Source organism: Nilaparvata lugens, chromosome 1, assembly GCF_014356525.2.
Source record: "Nilaparvata lugens isolate BPH chromosome 1, ASM1435652v1, whole genome shotgun sequence".
Classification (NCBI taxonomy): Eukaryota; Metazoa; Arthropoda; class Insecta; order Hemiptera; family Delphacidae; genus Nilaparvata; species Nilaparvata lugens.
Genome location: NC_052504.1, coordinates 68,314,860 through 68,339,335, shown reverse-complemented (window position 1 = coordinate 68,339,335; position 24,476 = coordinate 68,314,860). Strand labels below are relative to the sequence as shown.

Here is a 24,476-nt window from a genome sequence, read left to right as displayed (position 1 = left end):
TTCAATTGCACAGAGAACTCCTTCTACTTTGTGGAAATTGTCAAATTGATATCTTTCCACTAGTTCACTGACTAATGAATTATGAAGTTCTTTGAATTTTCGAGCAAGAATTCTGATCAAGACGTAAATTTTTGAAACAAAACTCGCATATAGTAGAGTTTTGTAACAACCAATAAAAGTTGACATCACTACAAACTTGTTTCATGATTGTGTAAGGTATTTTGAAATAGGTAAAGCCAATGTACCCAGAATACATTGTATTTTAGGTACATTGCAACATTGGGTAAAGCCAGTTGAATACACACCGTTTTTTTTGGACATTCGATTTTTGCCGTCTTTATGATGTCTAAACAGATGTAGGCAAACATATGAACACAAGTCATCATCTAATCTGTTTGCCAAGTTATGTTCAATTTAATAGAATTTATAAGGACGGCGATAAACGTACGTCCAAAAATAGATGTTGTGTACACTAGACTTTTATAGTTCACGGTTTGCGAACGGGCTTCAAATAAAAACATGTAAGTTCATTTAGAAATAGATAACTTGCTCGTCTATTAACAATTGATGCCACTTTGCAATTCCTTCATGTCGAATGTTATTTTCAGCTAATGAATAGTTGAATATACTAGTATAAGCATAGAGAAAATATAGCATAAAAAGATATCCCATGGTATAGGGTGTCAATGTTCCGAATTTCTCAAGCTGTTGTTCCTAGTATTTCTTTTTCGTAAAACTATGTGACGTTGGTAGTCTCTCATACTGTGTAGTTCTTACACTCTCACCCCAAGCATTGAGTTTTAGCACATTAACATTCATTGTCAAAATGTACTATCTATGCTCTGAGTAAAACAAGTTCAGACTCCAGTAAAATATCCGTGTTTCTGAGTAAGTGAAAGTTTGCATCTTCAGGAATAACTAATATTAATCGCTGTCAGACTTTCGATCTGCAGAGTTACTGAAATCTGGCAACCGGTGAAATGGATCTGTGACGATGAAAGTGGATTTTGTCGCTTTGCAGACGAAGTTGCGCTTTGTGCTCTGTTCCCACCGTCCTTGTCGCTGTCTCCGCTGTGAAGGCGGGTTGAGTTGAGAGCGGAGAGCGATATAATTTATTCATCGCTCGATTGTTGATATCGTGTTTTTGCCTGCTTGGCGAGCAGAAGTTGAGAGCAAAAAGCGGTTGGAGAGGCGACAGAGTAGCGAGCGCTAATAAGTGGCCGGCGGTTGAAGACCGCGTCGAAGCGGTGATTGCGTCCAGTCATTCAGGGGCCGTCCGGCTCCCACGGGTCCTCACTCAAATGGGAGCACATGCGGCCGACATCATTCTCCAGTCTCTGCACCAGCACCACTCATCAGTGCAGTCCAGTGCAGTGCCTGACAAAGACAGCATCAGCAACACCAGCAAAGCACAACAGAGACAAAGCATGTGGCGTCTTTTATGTCCTCTCAATCACCTTGCATTCGTACTTTATAGCATCTTCCCAACCTCATGACGAAATACTGCAATTAAATCGCGTAGATTTCTTCTTTTTATTCTTCTCCTCATTCCTCAATTTATTCAGAGTGATATCCACCTCTCTCCGTCATTAAGATTCGATGAGAAATCGCTCCAAGCAAACCTAATAAAAACGCGTTTACAATCTTGTTGCAATGATTATGAAATGCATAATCAAATCATGGAAGTGTTCTATTGTTATATGTATTCAGAAACACTCATTGATCACCAATCAATAGGGCACTATATTCAGTTGGAACAATAGATTTGAAACCAACTAAGTTCAATTTCGAGAACATCTTCTTATTAGATATGCTTTTATTCACATTCAGTTCTCAATCAATATGGCTCCTCGTTTCTTATTTATTTATTCAATCACTTAACATAATACAACTTCCAAAAAAGTACCAAAGGCCAAAACTGTTCCAATCCAGTTAACTTTATTCCAAAAATTTATTTCTTCTACCAAGCTCCTTGAACATTGATCACACATTCCATAATCATTACATCGCGATCGTGAGACTAAAAACAAGACGCGTTTTTGAATTTGCTTGGAGCGATTTCTCATCGAATATCAATCCAATTCCATATTTTTTTGCTATTAGAACAAACAGTGCGGTAAATGCTACAGTTGTACAGTAAACAGAATGAACACATGTGTTCACTTCCAAAATACAAAACAATTTAGAACCTTCTAGAGGGGGCTTATTTTTGAAACATAAACAGCTTCCATGAATTCCTGTAACGGATGCATTTTGAAAAATAAATAGTTGAATAGCAATATTGATAGTAAAGGGGTTATTGTTGTCTCCTCAATTCAGAAAATTCTAGAATCATCCATGCTTTGAAAGGCAAGTACAAACAAAGAGGGGGGAGGTGTGTGAGTGAGAGAGAGAATGAACGACCAAGTGCTTCTCTCACAACTTGAATATATATGTATTGTAGTTGTAACCGCATATTTGGAGTAAAATATGGATATAAAACACAAAAAGAGCTCAAGAACAAACCTACAACCTGTATGAAAGGTACATCACTCTAAATCCAATTCATTCTATTATCAACATTCCGAATAGTATTAATAAGACCAAAATAAACATTATAGGCATGATTGAAACTTCAGTGATTAACATTTCTCGTTTTTGATTAAATTTGTTTTTCTCTAAGATCATTGGTCAAAATACTACACTATATGTATACTATAAATTGGATATAAATACTACCTATATCACCTAATACTTCAAACCGTACTATGTATTTTAAGCAGAATACTGCTTCCAAATTGGAGAATCAGCATAATATGCCTTGATTCACTACAAGGGCGTGAATAGATTGTTAACCATACAACTTATGTGGCGTAGCGGATGTAGCGATAGAAATGAATGCGCAATAGGAGAGGAAAGCAGACAGCAGCAGCCAATCCACTGCCGGCGTTTATTTATCGCCGGCGTCGCCCGCTTAGAGCGTCGGTTGTCCTCGAGCGTCCAACAAAGTGTCGCAGTGGCAGGCAGGTCACCGTAAAAGGAGTCTGCTCATGGGCGTCTGCTCACATCTAATTGGGTTCCCCATACAGCTATGATGCTCCATAGTAATTGGATTTTGTCTGATGGTCGCATACTGCCATTATAGTAAATAATGTATACAGTAATATACAGCTGTTACAACAATCTACATTTCCATATAGTGATAGTTGAAGGGCGAACAATAACGGGCGGGCGGGCGTCCCTTATGTGTCGTCCGCCAACTCACTTGTCCGTTTGTCGCCATTTCCTGTCGCGCCTCAAACAGCGGAAGCTGTCCTCTGCCAAACACTTGCTGTCCACTGTCGTGAAGTGGGTGGGTTGCTGCTGTATAATTATGTGCCATCAAATGTTTGATATTTTGGACATTCAAGTTGGATTGAAAATCGATGTGTAGTTTTTGTGACTACATCATACAAATTTAAAATAGAAATGTGTGTTATGTAACAGCACTGGTCATGGTATTTCAAACTTTCAATTATGAAGTTTCAACAGGAAAATACAAAATCATCTCGCAATATAAATATGTGTTCATTGTTGTATGGATACGTGTATTGAGGATCCGGTGTAACAATCATGATTAGAGTCTCCATGATAGAATGCCAAACGCCAAACACACAGAGGTAACCAAACACAGTGGTAGGTAACATCGCCAATGATACTTTTCTCATGGTGAAATAATAATTGCATACCAGAGAAACCTAGTGGAATGGAGTGTCAAAACATTGATCGGCTGTTTGGTGAACCATCAACCATGGATTTGATTTATACATTTTGACATTGATAGTATTAAATCCCTCACCTCATTACCCTAGCACAAGTTATATTATACTGGATTTCTCATCAACAAACAAAATTGTAAGGGAGAGCCTTCTAAATATTGAACATTAATAGCTGTTTCATCGCGAAAAATGTTTTGTTATGCTTTAAGGGCACATAAATAAAATCTTGACATTTTTTATTGAGTAGATTTTATTGAGAGTTATTTTTATTAAGTAGAAGGAATAATTATGAAGAAATTGAAGGACTGGCTGGCTGATAAGTGTTTTTATGACATGAATGACTTTTTTGTGATTTTTTGTTTTGTAATATGTGTCGATTGCCAAACAATTTTATTGTTGTACATGCAATGAGTAATAAATTAAAATTCAAATCCAAATCCAAATAAAAATCCATTTTCTTGGTCGAACGAGCGTTAGCGAATTCTTACTTTTGACTCATTGAAGGCCAAAGCAAAAACATTTCTTGAAATTTATCATCAGCTGAAGAATTCATTGCATGCGATTACAAGTTTCTCAATTCATTCATCCATAATTATCAGCTTAGGCTCAGCTTAAGCTGACATCTTCCCGAAAACCGCACATTGATACCTCACCCTTATCAGTTTGTTGATGTAAGAGTTGAAATTATGTTGTATATTAACCAGCTGAAATCATGGTGTCAGCGCATGAAGGTCTGTCTGTCTGTGTGATAGCACAGAATATAAATAGCCTACAGCATTATAAAAGTTTTCTCTGGTGATAGCTTACAAAGAAATCATGTATCACATGACCACCTTCTCGTTTAAAAAAATGAATTTGGATTTATATAAGGGACAAAGATGTTGAAGCGCAAGAGTAATTTTTCTGTTCAAATAGGATCCCCAATGAAACCTACTGTCAAATTATTCTTGTAAAAGAAATATTTTGCCGTTTCCAAAATTTTCACAAACCATATATTATTAAAAGTTGCGGGTTTCGAAGATTACAATAAAAAAGTTATTGAGCGAGTTCTCCAACTCAGGGGTCACTAGTTACATCCAACTAATTTTTTTACGCAACAATAACAGTAACTTTATAATCTTTTCAACATACAATGAGAGAATTACAATAACAGTAACTTCAGAATCTTTTCAAACTCTCTTCAAAGCTCTCTCATATGTTATTTATTTATTTATAAATACATGGAAGAAAACAGGATTCCTCCCAAAAATTGCTTTCATAACACAATAATTACAATGATTCATCATAAATAATTAGGAATACAAAGAAGTAAGAATTTTCGAACCCTCAACTTTTCCAAAATTTCAATAAGAACTTGGTCATATATGCTAATAAATATACAAAAGACTTTGTGAACCTATTCGAATTTCATTTTGGCCTTACAGAATAAGTATTTGGCACATGTAGTTCCCAGAAACTGGGTAAACACTTGTCAACCTGTACGATGGTGGTTTTGTATAGGTATGGTCACAGGTTTTGGTATGAGTATAGACATAACTGGAAATGGTTTGTTCTAGTGACGTGTGTGACAAGAGGCGCCTGCCATAATGAAACGTGACGAAGATGTTTGGAGTCTTCGGGTGGGTGCACTGTGCACTCTACTGTCGTCCAAAGAAAGTGTTTCCAGGAACGTCAAAACCTCTCACAATAGACCTTGCTTGAACGAACACTGCTAATTAATTGACTTCAACAAAACCCAGCAAGGTTAACGAACTGTCGTTGAAAAATAACGGGACTTCAAACTCAGTCATCCTTGAAGCTTGAAATAGTCACAAATGTTACTTTTATTATTTATTTTTCAACCCTAAGAGCCCTATGACCAATTCACATGCTCAAAAATTGATAAGGTATGGCGATATAATATAGATAGAGGCTATATAAAGAAAACATAGGTTGGAAATGAAAAGGAAAAGAATAAACATGATACAGTATAAGTCAACTTGGATGGAAATGAAACTATGTGAAAAATATTTAGTACGCCAAGAGGTTATCTTTGAAAGTAATTCAATTAACAGTAATTCTTTAATAAGATATTTTCATTTCCATTTGAATTACTGCGCATTTAGACCCTTGAAAAAATTTTGAGCTGTTTCCATAATTTTCACCCAATGTACCTAGAATACATTACATTTTACTTTGATTTTCACCAACTCTGTGTAGTTGCACAGTGTGATTATTACAAGCAGAAAGCACAATTACTTACAAGCGAGAGGATTAGTAGAGGATGATTTGGAATTTTCTGCATGATATTCACTTTTATAGTCCATGTTCAATCATTACTAAATAGTAATAACCATACTTCCAATATACTAGTAGTAATATATCATTACTAAATAGTAATAACCATACTTCCAAATTAGAATACCAGAATATTCCATTCGAGAAAAATGTGGAAGCTTCAAACAATCGCTCTCATTTCTCGGTCGAGCATGAAGAAGTACGGAGTTGATCGTTCAGTAGTTGAAGTTGATTTGTACAGAATTATGCGAATTAGCGGCGGTAAATACAGTACCAAAGCCACTTGGAATTATATTGTTTCCAGGCATTTTACAGCCTTGCTCTGAGCATTGCTCAACAGCTTGTGCAAGACAGAGAAGAAGCCGCCGCGAGTTGGAAGCAGGCTTGCTCCAAGGCGATCGCAAGAGATGAGAGGCTCATAAAATATTCGCCAGATGAAAATGGACCGGCGGCAACCACTTGTGCTGTTCTCGCGTGCCGCTGCCTCAAGGCTTTTTATTTGCACATTTGAAGTAGCAGCAGCAGTAGCATCAGTGGGGTGGCAAGGTCACACGTTGCTCCCGTGGCAGCACTCACTTGTACTGCATTCTTAGCTCCCGCTCCCACCAATTACGCTTTCCTGGTTGGCGCTGGGCCAAAACGTTCATGAGTCCAGTGTTGACAACAGCCACCAGCCACTGTCCAATGCAATTATATTCGATACACCATCGCTATCGCATTGCTGCCACTGATGATGCCGACGCCGACACATCAAGGAGTACTCCTATTTCACTGGTTGCACGCACTAGTAATGATATAGTTTCTGATTATGTACTTTGCTAAGCCTGTACTACAAAGAGGCAATAAGTGCTAGAAGAACTAGAACTCTAGATAGCCTATATATAGGCATGGATAATTGGATATGGATGTTGATAGTTGTTCTGTGAGTATAAATAGATCCAAGATTGAGATACAAGATATGAGTATCATCCATTACAATTCATATCAATTATTATTCATTTACATACATTCAAAATTGTACACCGGTTAGCGATTGCTTATTGGATGATTCAAATTTATGACCAAATTATTTTTAGAACATTTTCCATAACTATAGCCATGCAATAGAATAGGCAAAATAGTTAAATCAGTTCAAAAATGAAATAGATTATCTGAGATTCCTTTACGAAAAGCTTTCAAACTGATTTTTTATTTCAATGACATTCATCTCTCTGTGATACAGTACACTTGGATCATGACTATAATTTTATTAATATGATGTCATTTCTAATGCAGGAGGTATGAGTGAGATGGTGAAATGGTGAGGTATGAGGGGTATAGTGAAATGTGAATTACTATACAAAAGGTTGAATTAATATTGATATTTTCATACTCGTATTTTCAGCTTCAATTGTAGAATAGGATAGATGATAACTTTTATAGGTATCAAAAAAGATAGGATGATAATAACTTTTTCCTTTAATTTTATAAAAAATATTCTCCATAATGATTCAATTCATCATCAATCTTCTTTCTCCTCCTCATATAATAATTCACATATCTTTTTCCAAACTGCTCCAATCTGTTCGATTATAATTTTATCATTTATTTTTGCACTTTTTTGTATTGAACTTGCACAATACATGACAAAATGTATTGAAACCATGAAATTATGCAGCACGTTGTATATAATATTTGGAGCCACCAAATAATTCCTCAGGGATGTTGATAAACTGCTCAATACAACTAATAAATTTTCTAACTTCACCTATTCAGTCATAAAAACAGAAGATCACACATATCGATTAAATACAATCAACTGTAGTATAATAATTTAAGAATTATCGTACGAAATAGATTTATTATCTTATTAGCTTATTCTTTTCATCTGCGTATCCACTTATCCTCAAAATCTTATCCTCTTTGGTATTATCATAGAGTATCCAATAAATTTCTATTCTCTGGTATCAACTTGTGCCCAGGTCAAGAAGACAAAAAATATTAGACGGATACAGCGTGTCAAAACAGTCTCAGCGGGGCGCGGAGCGTCTTCGCGAGCAGGAGTCATCTCCACTCTGCAACCTTTTCCAATCGATTGCTGAGCAAAGCAGCTCGCTGCTGACTGCTGACTGAGGGTCCCACGCTAGCGCACACTCCCGGCTGCCGGCTGATTCATCCCGTGGGAAGGCTACTCCGTCACGGCCGCGCTTGACCAATCGATCGCCTTTGTAGGTACATTCCCTACACATCGAGTTACCTTTCAGCGACCTGTCTTTGGTGCGGTTCAAGTTAATTCATTCTGAGATGAGGCTAAATGTGAAAGGTTGAGTACCGGTAATTCTTCCACTTGCTACATCTATGCCCGGTTATAAGCTCGGTCAACACATTATTGAACATGTTCAAGCCGGGTACGGTTTACATTAGTGTGCTTTGGACTGGATAGTAACTATTATGTTCAAATGTCTCGTCTAAGCTTGGTGAAACCGGACAATGGAGACTTGGAATCTGTGAACAGAACTTCAATATACTGTACTTGAGGTGCAATTGTATTGTTTTTTATAAATAACACTGATCCCAACTAAAGTACACCCTGTATGATGATGGGTGTCTCATTCAGCACCCTATCACATTCCCTATCTATGGCAGAGTCACCCTCCCTCCAGAAAACCCATTGAATGTTGTTCTGCTATTCTCTACTAGTTCGTTCACTTACCTAATTCGTTTCTATTCTTCAAATTCTCTTTGTTTTCTTTGTATCTTCCTTGCTCTGATGTTTCTACTTATCTTTGTTCTGAATTCGTAGAGACAATTCAAGTGAAACATATAAAATCATTTAAGTTTTATTAGCACAGAACATTTAAAAATGAATTGAAGTTGAAAACTGAAGCTTTTGTCTCAAAACTAATTCAGGAAATTGGAATAATAGACTAAGATTATAATAAGTTAATAATCTTAATTATGATATTATATGGATACATTTTAAAATTACCCAGTAGAAAAAGTTTAAAAAAATGTTGTCTATCAGTCAAAAATGACTGTAGCATAGATAGGCCTATCAAATCTAAGGCACATCAAGTATGTGTAATTGTTTATCGACATAATATGAAAACTGAATTTGGAAATATTAATTTTATTATTTGATCAATATTCACAATCTTAAATCTCACAAACAATCAATCATTCAAATACTATATCAATATTTCAAAAAAAATTTTAACACTTTCGAATTTAACTAGGTATTATCAAAGTCCTACAGCATCAAAATCAACAACTAAGTAACAATCAATTCAATTCGAGGTTTAGAACATTGTTCTGCAGATAAAAAGAAATTGAATAGTGTGGTAGTTGTCAAAGACGGATGGCAGCCTGGCAGCATACCCACAAAAGTGACAAGCGAGTTTGCGTCCAAGTCAAGCTAATCGGTGAAAAATAGCTCACCTTTTAGTAATAAGGTTTTCCAGTTCACTGAATCGAAGATGTCACAGAACGTTGGCTCTGTTGGTTTGTGTTCTGCTCCTTCAACCGTTTCTGTTAGCTTTTTTAAATCCTTTTTAGATTTGTTTAGTATTTCATCTCAAACAGTGAACTCAAAAAATGTGTGTCTGATATGTGATCAGATTGCAGACAGCTTTCCAAAATATTTATTCCGAGAATAAATTCAGTAGTAGTTTGCCACATTTAATCCCGTTCATTATTCAATATTTTCTTGACCTTCAACATTATCCAGTAAGTCTGAATTCTTGATCAAAGTTCTCAGACCAGAAATCAAATTGTTAATAATATGAAATTACTAGAAATATAAAGATTCAGTTATTGAGAAGATACCTGCTTCTATTGAGCTAGCTTGTTCTACAATCAAATTTTCTAATTGTGACAGAGTAGGCAAATGTGAATTTCACATCAAAATCGTAAGTTCTTGAGTGAAAATTGTTTCAATAAGCAAATTATTGTAATTCTAAATACAGTGTTACAGCTACTCCAACCTCACAAAAATGTTATTAACCTGAAGTTATAGAATAGAAGTTGTAATCTGATATCTAAACATACACTTAGGCTATGCATTCTCTACTTTTTCATCACTTTTCCTCTAATTTTGAACTTTGGGAAAAATTTATGTGAATTCTAGGTTTTGATAAATTTTGACGATTTGATTAAAAAATTGATAACTACTCACCTCGATACTGTATGATTCCCAAATTACCAATCATTGTTCCAATAAAGCTGTCCAAATGTTTTTGTCATATATATTTTTTCCGACAAAGTGTAATATTTTCTAAAAAAAAACTATTGAAACCATTTACACAATTAATCAGCTTTCAGACAAGTCTCAATTACCACTGTTCCTATTCAAGAATAATGAGAAATTCGGATGTTCCCAAAAATATTGCTTTCAAAAATGAACAATTTTTCACAGTGAATATCAATTTCTTGTTCCGTATTCACTACTATTAAAGTAAATTATACTCCTAATATTCTCCATGCCCTCCAGAAGAGAGTTTGGAATGTTGGGAAATGTTCCCCAATTTGTTGTAGTAAATATAGAACTTATAGTTTGATAGTTTATTCTACTTGATCCTATTCTAATTCTATTTGATACCTGAAAAGGAAAGATGCAGAAAGAAATCAGTGTTACAAGAATAAAAAATAATTTATTCATCAACTCAACATACAAAGAAGTCAATGACATTCCTGTCCTTTCATACAATAACACAACAAGGAAATATTGAAAAACATGTACAACAGTTGACAATTTTCTTATAATATTTACAAAACACAATTGTTAACCAGAATAGAGTCAGGTACTTTCAACAGTAGCATCTATCACAGACTAGCAGAAATTTATATTCCGCTTCATACATCACCTATGCAATGCATGAAGTACAGATTGTTAACTCTCTTGAAATTGTTAAAAGCATAAAGTTTGTTAAAAGCATTTAAATTGTAGTGCAGAGATTGCGTATTGGAAAGTGAAAGATATGATTGAGTTATTGAATAAACTCTTATGAAGCTTTGATTCGTTTACATTCTTGAAAAAAATATATTCAATAAGAGTTTGGTTCAGCAATATTAGCCAATTCATGAAGATACACCAAGAATGTGTTTAGTAACAGAAAAATATTGGAAAATCTTTGTATTTTCTGAACAAGCTTCTAGCAAAATGAAGTTTGAAAATATTCTAGTTATAGACTCTATATACTTGTCAAACAGTTGTAAAGTTGATCAACAGATAAATATAATCAATAGGTAAATTTCTATAATAACAATACGTCCGCTTATAAGTCTAGTCTTATAAGATGGGCTTATTTCATAAGCATATATTTTTAAGTACAAAAAGAGACTTTTCTCTCATGTATTATGAACATAATATTCATTATAATGTAAACCAAAATATTCAAGTTTGCCACAGCCTAGGAACTATTTCGGCTGATGATAAGAGATTTGGAAAATTCGAGTACATGAATAGGCTACAGTTCATCAAATGCATAATAGGTTGTCATAATGCTTAGTCAAAATAATGCTATCAATACTTCATGAATACTTCTAATAATAATAACTTCTTTTTCTCCTGATCATATCATAAAATATAGGAGTTGGAATTCCTGACAGTTTCAGAGAAAGTGCATACAATGTCAGTCAGGTCTTCTTATAGATTAATATGTTTTTTTTCAGTTACCGTAGCTTAATTTATAAGAAGACACGTCGAATGTAATGAACTGGAATTCTCTGTATACATAGTGGATAACTAATTTTAAAAATAAGACTCAACATAAATCTAACAAAACAATAAGCTTGAAGCAAAGCGATAAAGCATAACAGCAAAGCAACTACTAATTTCAAAAGCCTCAAAATATGCAATAGAAAAAGCAAAAGCAGCGAACATTAAACTATATAAACAGCATAATCAGTATTAATTTCTAGAAATACATCAAACTTTGGTATGATTCAATAAGAATTCAATAATATTTATAACATTGTAAATAACATAGAACAATAAAGTATTTAATATGTCTATCGTTTATGCATGTTTCAAGACCAAGTAACTTAACTGGATCAACATTATTTCATAAGGCACACATTTTATGAATCTGCTTCATATCGTGGCTTCCTTGAAGACCATGAAAAACAGTTCGAAAACAGTTACTACTTCAAAACAGTTCGAAATGATTCTTTGATCCTAGTAATAGAAAAAGTCACAATAAGTTCCATTTATAGTTTATCTTTATCACCAATTATTGGTTAGGTAATGCAAAGCAGTACCGTAACTACAAGATTGATTGGAATCTATTAAAATGTGTAAAAAATTTCAGACATAATTTTTACTGTACATAAATGTAAGATTACTCTAAATATCGATTGTCTTAGAATTATATAATGCGACTTTTTCTGTACTCTAGTGTAATAAAAAATAAGGTAGCTTCAATGCATGTTGGGATGTTTTCTATACTTCTCTTGTAATGCTGCGTAAAAAAATGTTTTACTAATATTGACTTTCACTCATTGAGCTACTGCTACTGATTCTAAATACTTTAAATTTTTCAAGAAGTTTTATCATGCTAGCAAGAATTTCTACATTGAATTTTTAGAAAGCATGCATGTTTCAAGTTATGTGCCAGGAAATTCATGATTTCAAATCTGGTTTCCAACTCAATATGATGCAACTAATCATCTAAACAGTCACAAGTAACTATCCTCTCAATTCATACTGGAAAAAGCTCCCTTAAATATTTAAGAATCACAATTGAATAATTTTCTGGTTATACATTCAAATTCAACATATTTCAAGACTTCAAGTCAAGTCTCAATAATAAATTCATGCTGAATAAGTAACAAGATAAATAAATACTTCGGAAGCTCTGGATTTCGTTCTATGATACTTAACAAAGTAATGAACCTTAACAAGTAAAATCTTACAAAATTTACAAAATATTTACAGTCTTCACAAGTACGAAGCTAGGTTGTACTCATATGCAATAAACGTGAGGCACTTGAAATCCCTTAATGCTATCTTCATTTTCAAATAATGCCAAAAACCAAGACGTTCCTAACATGAATAGATATAGAATAAGAATTAAAACGGAAATTCAACGATTTTTCAACAAAAAACGAAAAGTACAGTAAAAGAATCAACAAGAAATAGATAAATCACATATTACTTTCTTGATCATTATAGCAGATTTTCAAAGGCAGTAATCAATGTGTTAAAAATGATATTTCTACATAATGAACATGAATTATTATCATAACAGATCCTGCAGTGTAAATATTTGTTAATTGTCATCATTTACTGAATAAATCCAGTTTATAATGTGAATTTAACAACGGAATCAGTAACTTTGAACATTAGAAGAAAACCTGTGAAAAATATAATGTTTTATATATTCCACTCGGTATAGAATGTATGTCTGTTGTGTGGGATGACGTAGAATAAGTGAAGAAATGTAGATGAGACATGAGGTTGGTTTTTGATTATTAGTCGAGTTGAAACGATAAGTTGAAGAATACCTTTGGCACTGGGTAGCACTGGGAACGACGAAGTGTATCGCAATGGCAGATAGCACCAGGGTTGCGGCGTTGTGTGTGTGTTGGGTGCCTACCAGGGCCTCCACACGGCCGAGCTGCTCTCCGGGTGCGCGGCGAGGATGTGTGTGGAGGGCGAAGAGGGGGGCGTGGTGTAGAGGCTCTCGTCGTCAGGGCGGCGCGGGAGAGTCTCGGTGTCGATCTGTCGGATGCAGGTGCCCAGGTGCTGCAGCAGCTTCACCCCCGACGTGGGGTCGATGACGGGCTCAGGTGCCTGCATGGCTGACGCCAGATACTGCGACACTTCGGTGGCACAGTGAGTGAAGCCGGCCCGAAAGCGGTCCGCGTAGCCGGAGCCAGCCGCCGGCACAACCAGGGCGTGATGCCTGCGCAGCTTATGCAGGTGCCTGACGGTGAGCTCGAGGATGTCAGCCTTCTCCAGCTTGCTGACGTTCTCTCCCTCGGCCTGCAGTGCTGACACCATCAGCTCCTTCAGCTCGTCCAGGCAGCGGTTGATGCGGGCGCGTCGCTTCCGTTCCAGCATTGGCTTCATCACCTGAACAAACAAAACAATACATCTCGTTAGAGAAACCTTATCATCATAATTCATAGATTTAATATGAATATAATGTATGTAAGAATTAATGACATATATTTGCAATTGTAATACGTTTTCTCCAAATGAAAACATAACATTGATAATAACCGAAGATAAATGAATTAGAAGCTCATCTTCGTATGTACAAAAACCTATGAGAGAGGAGACTAGGGAGTTATATTAGAAAAATAACTGTTTTTTGTAATGAAAACATAACAATGCTGATAATCGAAGATAAATGAATTAAAGGCTCGTCCACTTATGTACAAAAGCCTGTGAGGGTTATATTACATAAATAACTAGTTCTTGGAAATTTTCGGAAATTGGAGTCAATCAATATGAATGTTGAATTCCTCAATTAAAATCTCTCTCATGAAGGATTCTTATCAACAAAAGTGTAGATTTTGTTAATACTAGCCAAATCTGAAAGTGAGAAAGTGGGCTATGCAATTCACCTCCAACACGTATGTATTTTATAGTTTTATAGTTTATTTATAAACGCATGTTCAAAACAACACAATACAATTAATTATTTGATCATCAATTATCACCCTTTTTTTAATGTATGACTCTAATTTTCCTATTCGATCACTCCATCGATTAAAATTTTGAAATAGATTAATTGTGATATAATAAGATACTTTGAGTGATGTGAAAAATAATAGCAACTGAAATCGTTCAATCGTTTTGATGATTCTCCTAATATAATTATTATGATAATGCAGATCCAATGTGAAAAGCGAATTGGGAAAATTCGCATGTTCATCCATTGAAAAAAGTGAATTGAATGTGACATTAATACCGTGATAATGACAGGGGTGACATGTACTATGTACTGAAGTCAATTTGAAACTGATGCTGTGATCAAGAGAGGAATTAGTATTTCAAAGAAGTAGTTCATAAGAGATAGATCTAATAGTTAATTGAAATTAATTCACTAAATGTGTTGCTCTTTAGTGAATAATGAAAAAATGCATGAATATACTGCATTCCAGTAGCCTGTTAAAAAATGAAGTTGATTCTCTTATCAAAGAGATTTTGTTTGATTACTTTTACCAAAACCACAGACAAAGAAAATCTGTGCTTCAACATACTGTATTATTCATGTAAGTACTGATAATATAAAATACAATATCCTGGACGCAGGAACGAAATAGTTTCCAGACTACCTGAACCAACTCTAGGCTCATTAGGTACGAGAGATAAGTTCTTCTAAATTCTAAAATCAAGATCATTAAAGTCTAAAAAACGTTACAAGGAGTCTATTTGACCAATTTGGAAATCAGAAAGATTTAGGCCTGCTGCAAAGTAGACCCACGTTAATCAAAGAAAAGCAACCCACGCCGTGGGATGTTTTGTAAACCATTACTATAGAAGTATTCATAATCAATCAGCTGACAAGTGGATTATTCATTGCATGTATTATACAGATGTCTAGATGTCCTAGCACTGGTTTACAAAACATCCCACGGCATGGGTTGCTTTTCGTGGATTAGCGCGGGTCTAGTTTGCGGTGGGTCTGAGCACCGGGTAGGCCTACTGCACAAGGGAGGCTCTCATATTCCCGCCATTTCGTCATTCAGGTATCAGTTTGATAAGCATATTTGATAAACCTATTGTTATCAATGGGGTGAACTGTATGTATCAATGACGAACTGTGTAGTATTAAGGTAAACCATAGGATACATTAGATATTATTTTAAATATAATTTTTGCTGAGGAGAATGACTCATCACTACTCTCATTTATTAGTTTTTACATTTTACACTCCTCTCCTTCCATTTTTAGCAGGGGTGCCCTCAAGCTGTGAATAACTGTTTCAATGATTAATATTTTAAACCCCTGTTTCTAGCCACTTCCATACAATTTTGATTCAATCTTCTGTGAAATTTTAGGAATAGCTTACATTTACTCAATATTATATTATAAACAACTTTGTGAAGTCTCTATTACTGTTATTGATTAGTAAAATAATGAGATTACTTGTATGAGTAAGTTACTTGATACTTTGAAACTCCATAGGGATCTTGGGATATATTTTCAAAATTTCATGTTATTAATTATTATTGTATGTTATTGCAATCCACCTCCAAACCTTATTATTTTTCAAGTGTTACACCAACTATTATTATATTATGAATATGATTAGCCTCTTCACAATACACACAGTAATCCCATAGCGACGTCACTGATCGAATGTAATCCACTTGCACTTTTCACAACACTGTTATCAACAATCACTGTTAATAATTATAACTATTCATGAAATGTGACTAACCTTTCTATACTGGTATGTCCGGGAGATGGGCTGATCGTCATAGTCGGTGGAGGCGGCGGCAGCAATGTAGCCGCCCGGGGGGCGGGTGTCGGGTCTCATCGTCGTTGAGGAGAAGGATGATGATCGAGAGATCGAGGAGAATGATGATCGAGAGATCGAGGATGTCGTGTTGACTCGGCCGATGCTGAGCGCTTAATGTCACTTGGCCGACTGAGCTTTGGGTGAGGAGGGGCAGGCGATATATACGGGGATGGCTGAGTAGAGTAGAGGAACGCGCTCGCTCAGGTTGCGTGGGAACTCCGGCTCGCGGCGTTTTCCCACAGCAAGGCGAGGGACGTGCCCCCTCTCCTCCACACCTACCGATCAGGCGGGGCGTGCCCACCACGTGGACGCCACAGGGCAGGGGGAGCCCCCCTCCCCTAAGCGGTGGCCAAAATTCCGGTCTTTGCAGGAGCAGTAGAGCCGAAGATGAGCAGTCAGCGGTAGTTCACTGAAAACATCAGCCAAGAGTTATTAGCAAGCGAGACAGTCGATAACGCGTGTTGAATAGAGAAAACACGACTACAAAAGAAGGAGAAAGAGGCAAATTGTAAGAGAGAGATCGAGAAACAGCAGGAGGAGTGAGTGGTCATGATCTATGAATCTAGGAGATGACTGGATAGAGAAAGTAGATTGTGAGAGAGAGATTTATTGAGTGATCAGAAGGGGAAAGAGAAAGAGAGTATGATTGAGAGATGAGAAGAGCGAAGAAGAGTGGAAGAGAGAGAGAATTATTGAGTGAGGAGAGTGATAGATCAATATTGATGAGAGGTACATAAAAAAGTACCCTTACTTCATATTATAGTGAGAGAGAAAGAGTTTATCCTAATCAAGGACCAAATAAGAAGAGAGAGAGCCTTGGCAGAAGGGAACATGAAAAATTAAAGAGTAAATGAGCGAATACAGTAGCAAGTAGAGAAAGAATGAATGAGAGAGTGAGATGGAACTAGTTTAGGTATCCGTGGCGTGAGTCATTCTCGCGATACTATCGCGCAAGAGTGGCACGCCAATAATTTATGGACATTGAGTTGTGTTCCGATATATACATATGTATATATATGATATATACACATACATGTACGCATTTGTGCACGTGCACACACACACACACACACACACACACACACACACACACACACACACACACACATACAGATATGCTACATGCTGATAGCTCATTTGATGCGCGTGTATTATCAAATTTGTATTGACTTATCCAGCAACATATTCCACTTTGACTACTTGTAGTTAAGTGATAATTACTAGTGATTACTACTATTGATCTAATCTGATCTTTATTGACGAATGTCTTGTATTCCTGTTCTTCATTAAACAATTCACCATTTAAATGGAGTAACGTACTTGTGATGCTATGAACTCTCAAATTTAGCAGAAATTATGTTCATCTTCAAAAAGGTGAAATTCGATTTCCATTTCCATTTTTGTGTGAAATAGAAACCAATATTTTTCGGGCCTGCTGGCTATTTCCAAAAAAAACCTCATTCTATTGAACTCTTTCTCTAGTCATGTCATGCAATTTTTTAAGGAGTTCAATAACCAATTTCAACTACAGTAGTAGCTTGACAAATTTATTCTCTCCCTTTTGTTATTGGAGTAATTTTTCATGTGCAAAGTAAATGAACTCGTGAAATATTCTCAAAAGTGAATTCCATATTTCAACTTGTAAAATTATTTATATACTGTATAGTTTTTATATACTTGTATATTTTTGGTTTACAAAATCACAAACCATGAAAATATAGCTTATCTGTAGAATTTGTTGGAAGACTTCAAAATGCATACAAAATGTAAGGATAATCACTAGAAATTTGATCTTAGCACGTGGAACGATTAGTGAATCGATTGCGACATGTATGTCAGTCAATTGACACAAATGTATGTAACATGTTGAGTTGAGTCTCATTCCTTTCCAGGATAGACATGGAAAGATTTGCTGGTCAGGTAACGACTACTTTTTTGTTCATTAGTTTCAGTTAGACTCATGTTCTACATTGATTTATTTCCGTGATTAATGAAAGGTCAGAAATTAATATAATCATTGGGAATTTTTAGCGCCAATCACTGATGACCACCAATTTCATATTTTTCGTGATATTTATAAGGCACGATAGGTAACATGTCTATCATAACATCATGAGAAATTAATGCAATGTTCTTCATGAGGTAGGTTGTATAATTAAGTGGATAATTTGATAGCACCACTAGCTAACTTATGTCTTCAAACTGGTCCTCCAGTATTATAATTATATTCAGGTTGAAATAGAATTTCTTACAATAAGTACGGATTTTTGCAGACAATTTATTATTATAAAATGTTATTGTTTTGTCCTTGCTTATGAGAAGAGAACGTGAGAAGCAAATTTGTTTGGACAAATATATTATCAGCAAACAGTTTGAAACTCTGAAGTATTATGTTTTGGATTAAGGTGCGTGCAGACTTATGCGCCATGAATACGCGTATTTTGCTTTTCATCAGTTGATTATATCTGTATTTGTACAGGAACAGATATAATAAGCACAGTATCAGCTGATGAGAAGCGAAATGCGCGTGTTCGTGGCGCATAAGTCTGTGCTTAGAGACTCATGCGCAGACAGAAGCTCTACAAAAAGCTTTTGTAGAAGAACACTTTGAAAAATATAACGTACAGATTTCAAATTATTTAACCCATATTTTATATTATTGGCACCAATTAATCCAAGGGTTCTTAATTCTTAATAGACAATAGAGTATTCATCAGATTTTCATCAATAGGTGATATTGATGTAAAGTGCTCCTACTCTGGAAGCGTGCTCGCATTGGCACCAATTTGTTGAAAATGCTCATGAGGCGATTTTGATTGTAGTGTATTCCAAGTTTTAAATCATTGAGAGGTTATCACAAAAGTTAACGCAGTAATTAAAACAATTCAGCCTAGCTGTATTTTTGTGTTCTAGCGTGAAGTGATTGACTTCCCGATCATCAGTGTACAAAGGTTATCACGCAGTAATTTCATCAAATTAAGGCCTAAAGATGAATATTATTCTATATCTATATTCTTTTTACACAAACAACACTAACCAATATAGGCTAATATTGTAGTTTGCAAATATTATTGCCCTTAGCTCTGATGACACTGAATTTCCATGAGCAATGTTCTGTATGATAACCTAGATGTTTTTCATGGAGTTGAAAGTTTCACTCACACGTTTGATAATCGATTTGAATGGAAGCTAACATGACTTCATTACATGTCGATATGATTGACGTCATTAAAATATCGTTTCGCAGAATTGAAAGATAATATTTTTCATTTTTGTTGAAAAAATAGATCAGCACATTCCTAATAATTATATTGTAATGTGTTGCAATTTTTAATGTTGAGAGTAAATTTATGAACTTCTCTCTCTATTTTATATCATTAATATATCATTTTATATCATCTCTCTATTACATCTTCTTGTAAGTTTTTGTTGGGTGATTTGAAATTATACATTAAGCAATAATTGTCGCGATACACTTTACCATACCTTATTTTAGAATAGACTATTCAACTAAGGCGGTGTTGTGTTCTAACCACAACCTTTAATTTCTCTAGAATTTGATGATAATATAATTTTGACATCAATGATATCATGCATCAGAATAGATTTGTCATGGAAGTGTGGCCAGGGTTATGAGAACTGCTCGATAGAAATGCAAGCATTTTACTTGTTGAAAAAGTATTCACAACAATTTTTTGCGGAATATTATCTATTGTTAGAGTACATTTGGAATTACATGAAAAATGTGGGAAAAATTTAACAATTTTTTTTGGAGATATAAATGATCAAAGTGACAGCGAATGATATACATAATTCCAGTTATGAGTTGATTCTCACTTGCCAGTGGTATCCTACCAAAACTGTAGGTGTATCGGCCATTCGTGTTCATAGTATTCGGCCTCCATGTCTATGGTTGTGACACAGAAAGGTCTTGGAATTCTTTAGTCGAACAATCAATCAAACAATCACTCAATCAATCAATTACGACGAAGAGTTAATGGGAATAACTGACTAATGGATAATTAATAATAATTAACAAAATAACTGAACACTGTTGTCGGAGATGTTGATTTTTTGAAACTAGAGACTAGTAGCTGTGTTTTCTACAGAAATGTGATACTGCAATTCGTTCAAATGATAACAATAATTAAACAAGAATCAAAATAATCAACTATCAACCACTCTGAAGACATCAGCGGCTGCAAAAATATTGACTACAGGGAGAGCAAAGCATTCACTCATGTGATACCTGGTAGAATATTATGCAGGTAAGTCAATTTTGAGATGATTCTGAGTGAAGGCAATTGAATTTAGTTTGGAACAAGGAGAGCTCGTCCTGTTAATTCGAAGACGAGTTATGGCCAATTGGCGTTTTCGGCATCGATGTCGTTGTCGAAGGACTGAGAATGCTGACTGAGAAAGGCTCGTTACCTAGAAGATTATTTTTTGTATCCTCTACCTGGAATTGCTGGTTATCTGTTACACTCGACACTCCAGGCTCTACACATTCTTGTAGATGCAAAACAATATTAGTCACGTATTATTACTAAATCTATAAGAAAATTTTACGAGTGTCGAGTGTACTCGTATTTTCTACATTTTCTGCATCAAATGATAAATATCGGGGACCGAGCTTCGCTCTGGAGTACAAAAGCATAAAACATTTATTAAGAAAGAAGAATTTATAATAACATTCATAATTCATACAGAAATGTTCTATCTAATCACAGTAAATTGAGATTAATTACCAGAGGAATGCAAAAATTTCCCTCACAAAGGCCCGGTTGCAGAAAAGCCGGTTAAATTTCAATCCTGATTAATCTCACGTGAACCAAATCAGAGATCATTTCAAAAAGATAGATCTACTGGAATTGATCAGGATTGAAAATAACCCGGCTTTTTTGCAACCGGCACTAAGTACCTGATAGAGTGATAACAAAAGTTCAACAGCTGAGTCATAATTTTGACACAGTCCCACACAGATGAACTCGCTCACTCACTTCCATCATCAACAAACGAAAAAATATTATTATCAGCTGTTTTTCCAAGGATGAATAATAATTATCCTTTTAATCTTCAGCGAGTTTTCCCAGGGATAAGAAAGACCCAGTGCAATCGAATTTCTATATTATAAATCTACTATGTTCTGAATTTCGTGAGAATCGTTAGAGCCGTTTTCGAGATCCGGTGAAATACAAACATATAAACATCTAAACATATAAAAAGAAATTGCTAGTTTAATAGTATAGGATATTTAAAGATTACTGAAATTAGTAATTTTGTCTATTACACCAGGTAGCTCACGTAGGGTGCTGAATACCATCCTGTTATTACCAGGATGATATAAAACCAAGATGATATTAGTGACAGGAAATAACATTCATTGAATAAACCAATATTGGGCTCCATTCCAAGAAAACTGTAGGCATAATTACCTGGAATATCCTTCACAGCTGTCTGCGTGACACAGGCACAGGTCATGTACAACTCTCGAATATAATCTCAAGGCAACCAGTTCCAATCAATCAATTCCAGTTCCCCCTACAGATTCAAATTCGAATTACAATGACAGATTTGCAATTTCATGAAGTGCATTCATCTCCATCATTCTCATTGAGAATTAATCCAAATTATAACAAGTAAATCCCATTGAATAAATGTATTATAAAGATGCCGAAACACATAGAAACTTTTCGGTTGCAAATTTCCATTGTCAGGTGAGGAACCCTTTCCCTTCAAAGTATTATTTCAAGTGAGGTGATAATATAAATATTTATGCATTGTATCAGTTCACTTGATAATTGACCTAAAATATCTCAATTTTACCCCACATAATGTGATATTTCATCAACTACTCATTAATCACAATCGAAACAAATCATTAGACAAATCTTAGATCTATTTTAAAGCTCCAAAAAAGGAATAAATGACTATGTCAATAGCTTCTTCGCAAATATTAGGGGGACAAAATAATCAAAATATTAGTACCATTGTCACGGTATAACAACAATCACCTAGTGACCACTAGGTGATTGCTATCCTATGACGATGGTGGAGGTAGAAAGTGGGAAACAGTCTCATGTTCTTAGAGTGAATCCGATTTGCTATACAATATTCATTTTAAAAAATCGATCCTTTGCACAATGTAAATTAAAGAGCAATTTTGGAGAATAGTATCCATTTAATACTGAATCAAATTAAAATCAAATCAGTTATGAAAATTTAAATGGTCATGGATAATAAACTCTCAGATCATATTGTTGGCAACTCGCAATTGGAAGAATCGTTATTGCATCAGTCATAAATATTATTGTCGTGGTATGATAGATAACCTGTTATAGGCTGATTGAATGTGGTGATCAAATGAATTACTGTACTGAAGAAGGCTGTGTGTGAGATCGAGGTTCGTAGCAGATAGCAAACCTGCCTCCGCCTTGTGCGTACAGAATAATATCAATGCAAGGCGATTCAGTGGTGCTTGAGAGTTGAGAATGACCAAAGCGTGACTAAAATGTCAACTGGTTGTGTGTGAGTGAACGTGCTTTGTGCGTGTGAATTAAATATTATTACCAGCTTCGATTGTGTATTGAATGTTGCCTGTTCTTCGAATGAATGAACAGAGCATACAGCAACGAAATTAGGAATTCGATGCACTCCAGCGTTGATTCTCACGGAATGTAGACATTCTACGGAGAGAAAGCATTTATATTCTTGTGAGAGCATACACGAAATGCATAAAAATGCATTCAATCTCCACAATAGGTTGCTGGGAATTCAAATTTGAATAAGTGTCTAGAGAAAAAATTGGTTTAAATCATTCAAGAAGCATGCCTAAGCGCCAGCTTATGGTTCATATTTATAAATAAGTTAAAAACTGACTAGACGTTGTAAAGTATCAAATTTGGGTAGATAAAAAGCCCTAACAGAAACAGTAATAGGTCTGAAAATAAAGTAACTGGCTAATATCGCCAAATAGATAATAACTAAGATTAGATAGCATCAGCTTGTTCTGGCTAAATGGTACAAAAACCTAAAAAGGATTTGAAGGAATTCTGTTGCTCACAAATAGATTATTATATAAAATATTTGAAGATTGAGGTTATGTACATGTATTCACGGATCGGTGACCTAGAGATCGATCAAACCGAGAAACGTAGAATCTGACCAAAACCCCTTGGCAGAGCTTTATTGCAATCAGATGGTGTGCAATGTGAAAAAACATCTGATCACGTGGCTAATTATTAGGTAGCATGGAATTAATATTAATGTATAGAATATTAGCTAGCATGTAAAGAGCATAAATAAAAAACCAAATAAAAATAATTTAATGTATTCAGGAAATAAGAGGTACCAGGCGCATGAATACCGAATAAAATTTGCATGCACCAATAGTAAAACGGCAGTTAATAGGCGGCAACTGTAGGCCAATTCAAAAATATTTCTATATATTATATAAATGTACTAGATTTTGTGTTAAAACTTTGTATAGTCTATGTTATCGATATGGCTCGAATGCAAAGAAATTATTAATCATACAATCTAAGCAATATTTGGCATTTTTTGTAAGATCTATTTGAACCTAATGGCGGAGGACTAAGATATTTAAATTTTATGCTAATTTGAAAGTCGGAAATAGGATCTGTAAAACTTGAGAAAGGAGAACCAGCACTCGCCAACCAAATGCCACCATAAGAGGATCCCAAATATTTTAGAGCGTAGTACCTTGATAATGATTTTGTAAAAGTTAAAGTTAAAGTAAATTATTAAATTTCTTAAAAGACTTCGTGATGCTATTGTGAAGCAGAAGTCATTTTCATTTTTAAATAAATTTATAACCCCTTGGAAGAGACGATTCCGGCTACCATATTCCCGGACCACATGGAGTTGGATCGACATCGGCGGCTTACAAGAAGATTTTCGACACGTGAGTGATTAATATTGAATTAGTGATGGGCGCCCTAGTGCTTCGAATTAATCTAATGATCAAAGCTAGCTCGCCGAAAGGGTT

General features: G+C 35.2%; 1 protein-coding gene across 1 annotated transcript; it reads right to left on the bottom strand.

The window, feature by feature from the left end:
* Nucleotides 1-10,622: 10,622 nt before the first annotated feature.
* Nucleotides 10,623-17,411, bottom strand: LOC111055812 (enhancer of split mbeta protein). Its single transcript, XM_039440994.1, has 3 exons — nucleotides 17,220-17,411; nucleotides 16,388-16,877; nucleotides 10,623-14,067 (listed from the first exon to the last, which is right to left on the bottom strand). The coding sequence occupies exons 2-3, from the start codon at nucleotides 16,484-16,486 to the stop codon at nucleotides 13,585-13,587; spliced, it is 582 nt and encodes a 193-aa protein (XP_039296928.1). The 5' UTR covers nucleotides 16,487-16,877; nucleotides 17,220-17,411; the 3' UTR covers nucleotides 10,623-13,584.
* Nucleotides 17,412-24,476: the final 7,065 nt, after the last annotated feature.

Coding starts and splice junctions, on each gene's coding strand:
- LOC111055812 (XM_039440994.1), bottom strand. CDS start 16,486: ATGAGACCCGACACCCGCCCCCCGGGCGGCTACATTGCTGCCGCCGCC. Junction 14,068..16,387: donor GGACATACCAGTATAGAAAG/GTTAGTCACATT, acceptor TTGTTTGTTCAG/GTGATGAAGCCAATGCTGGA.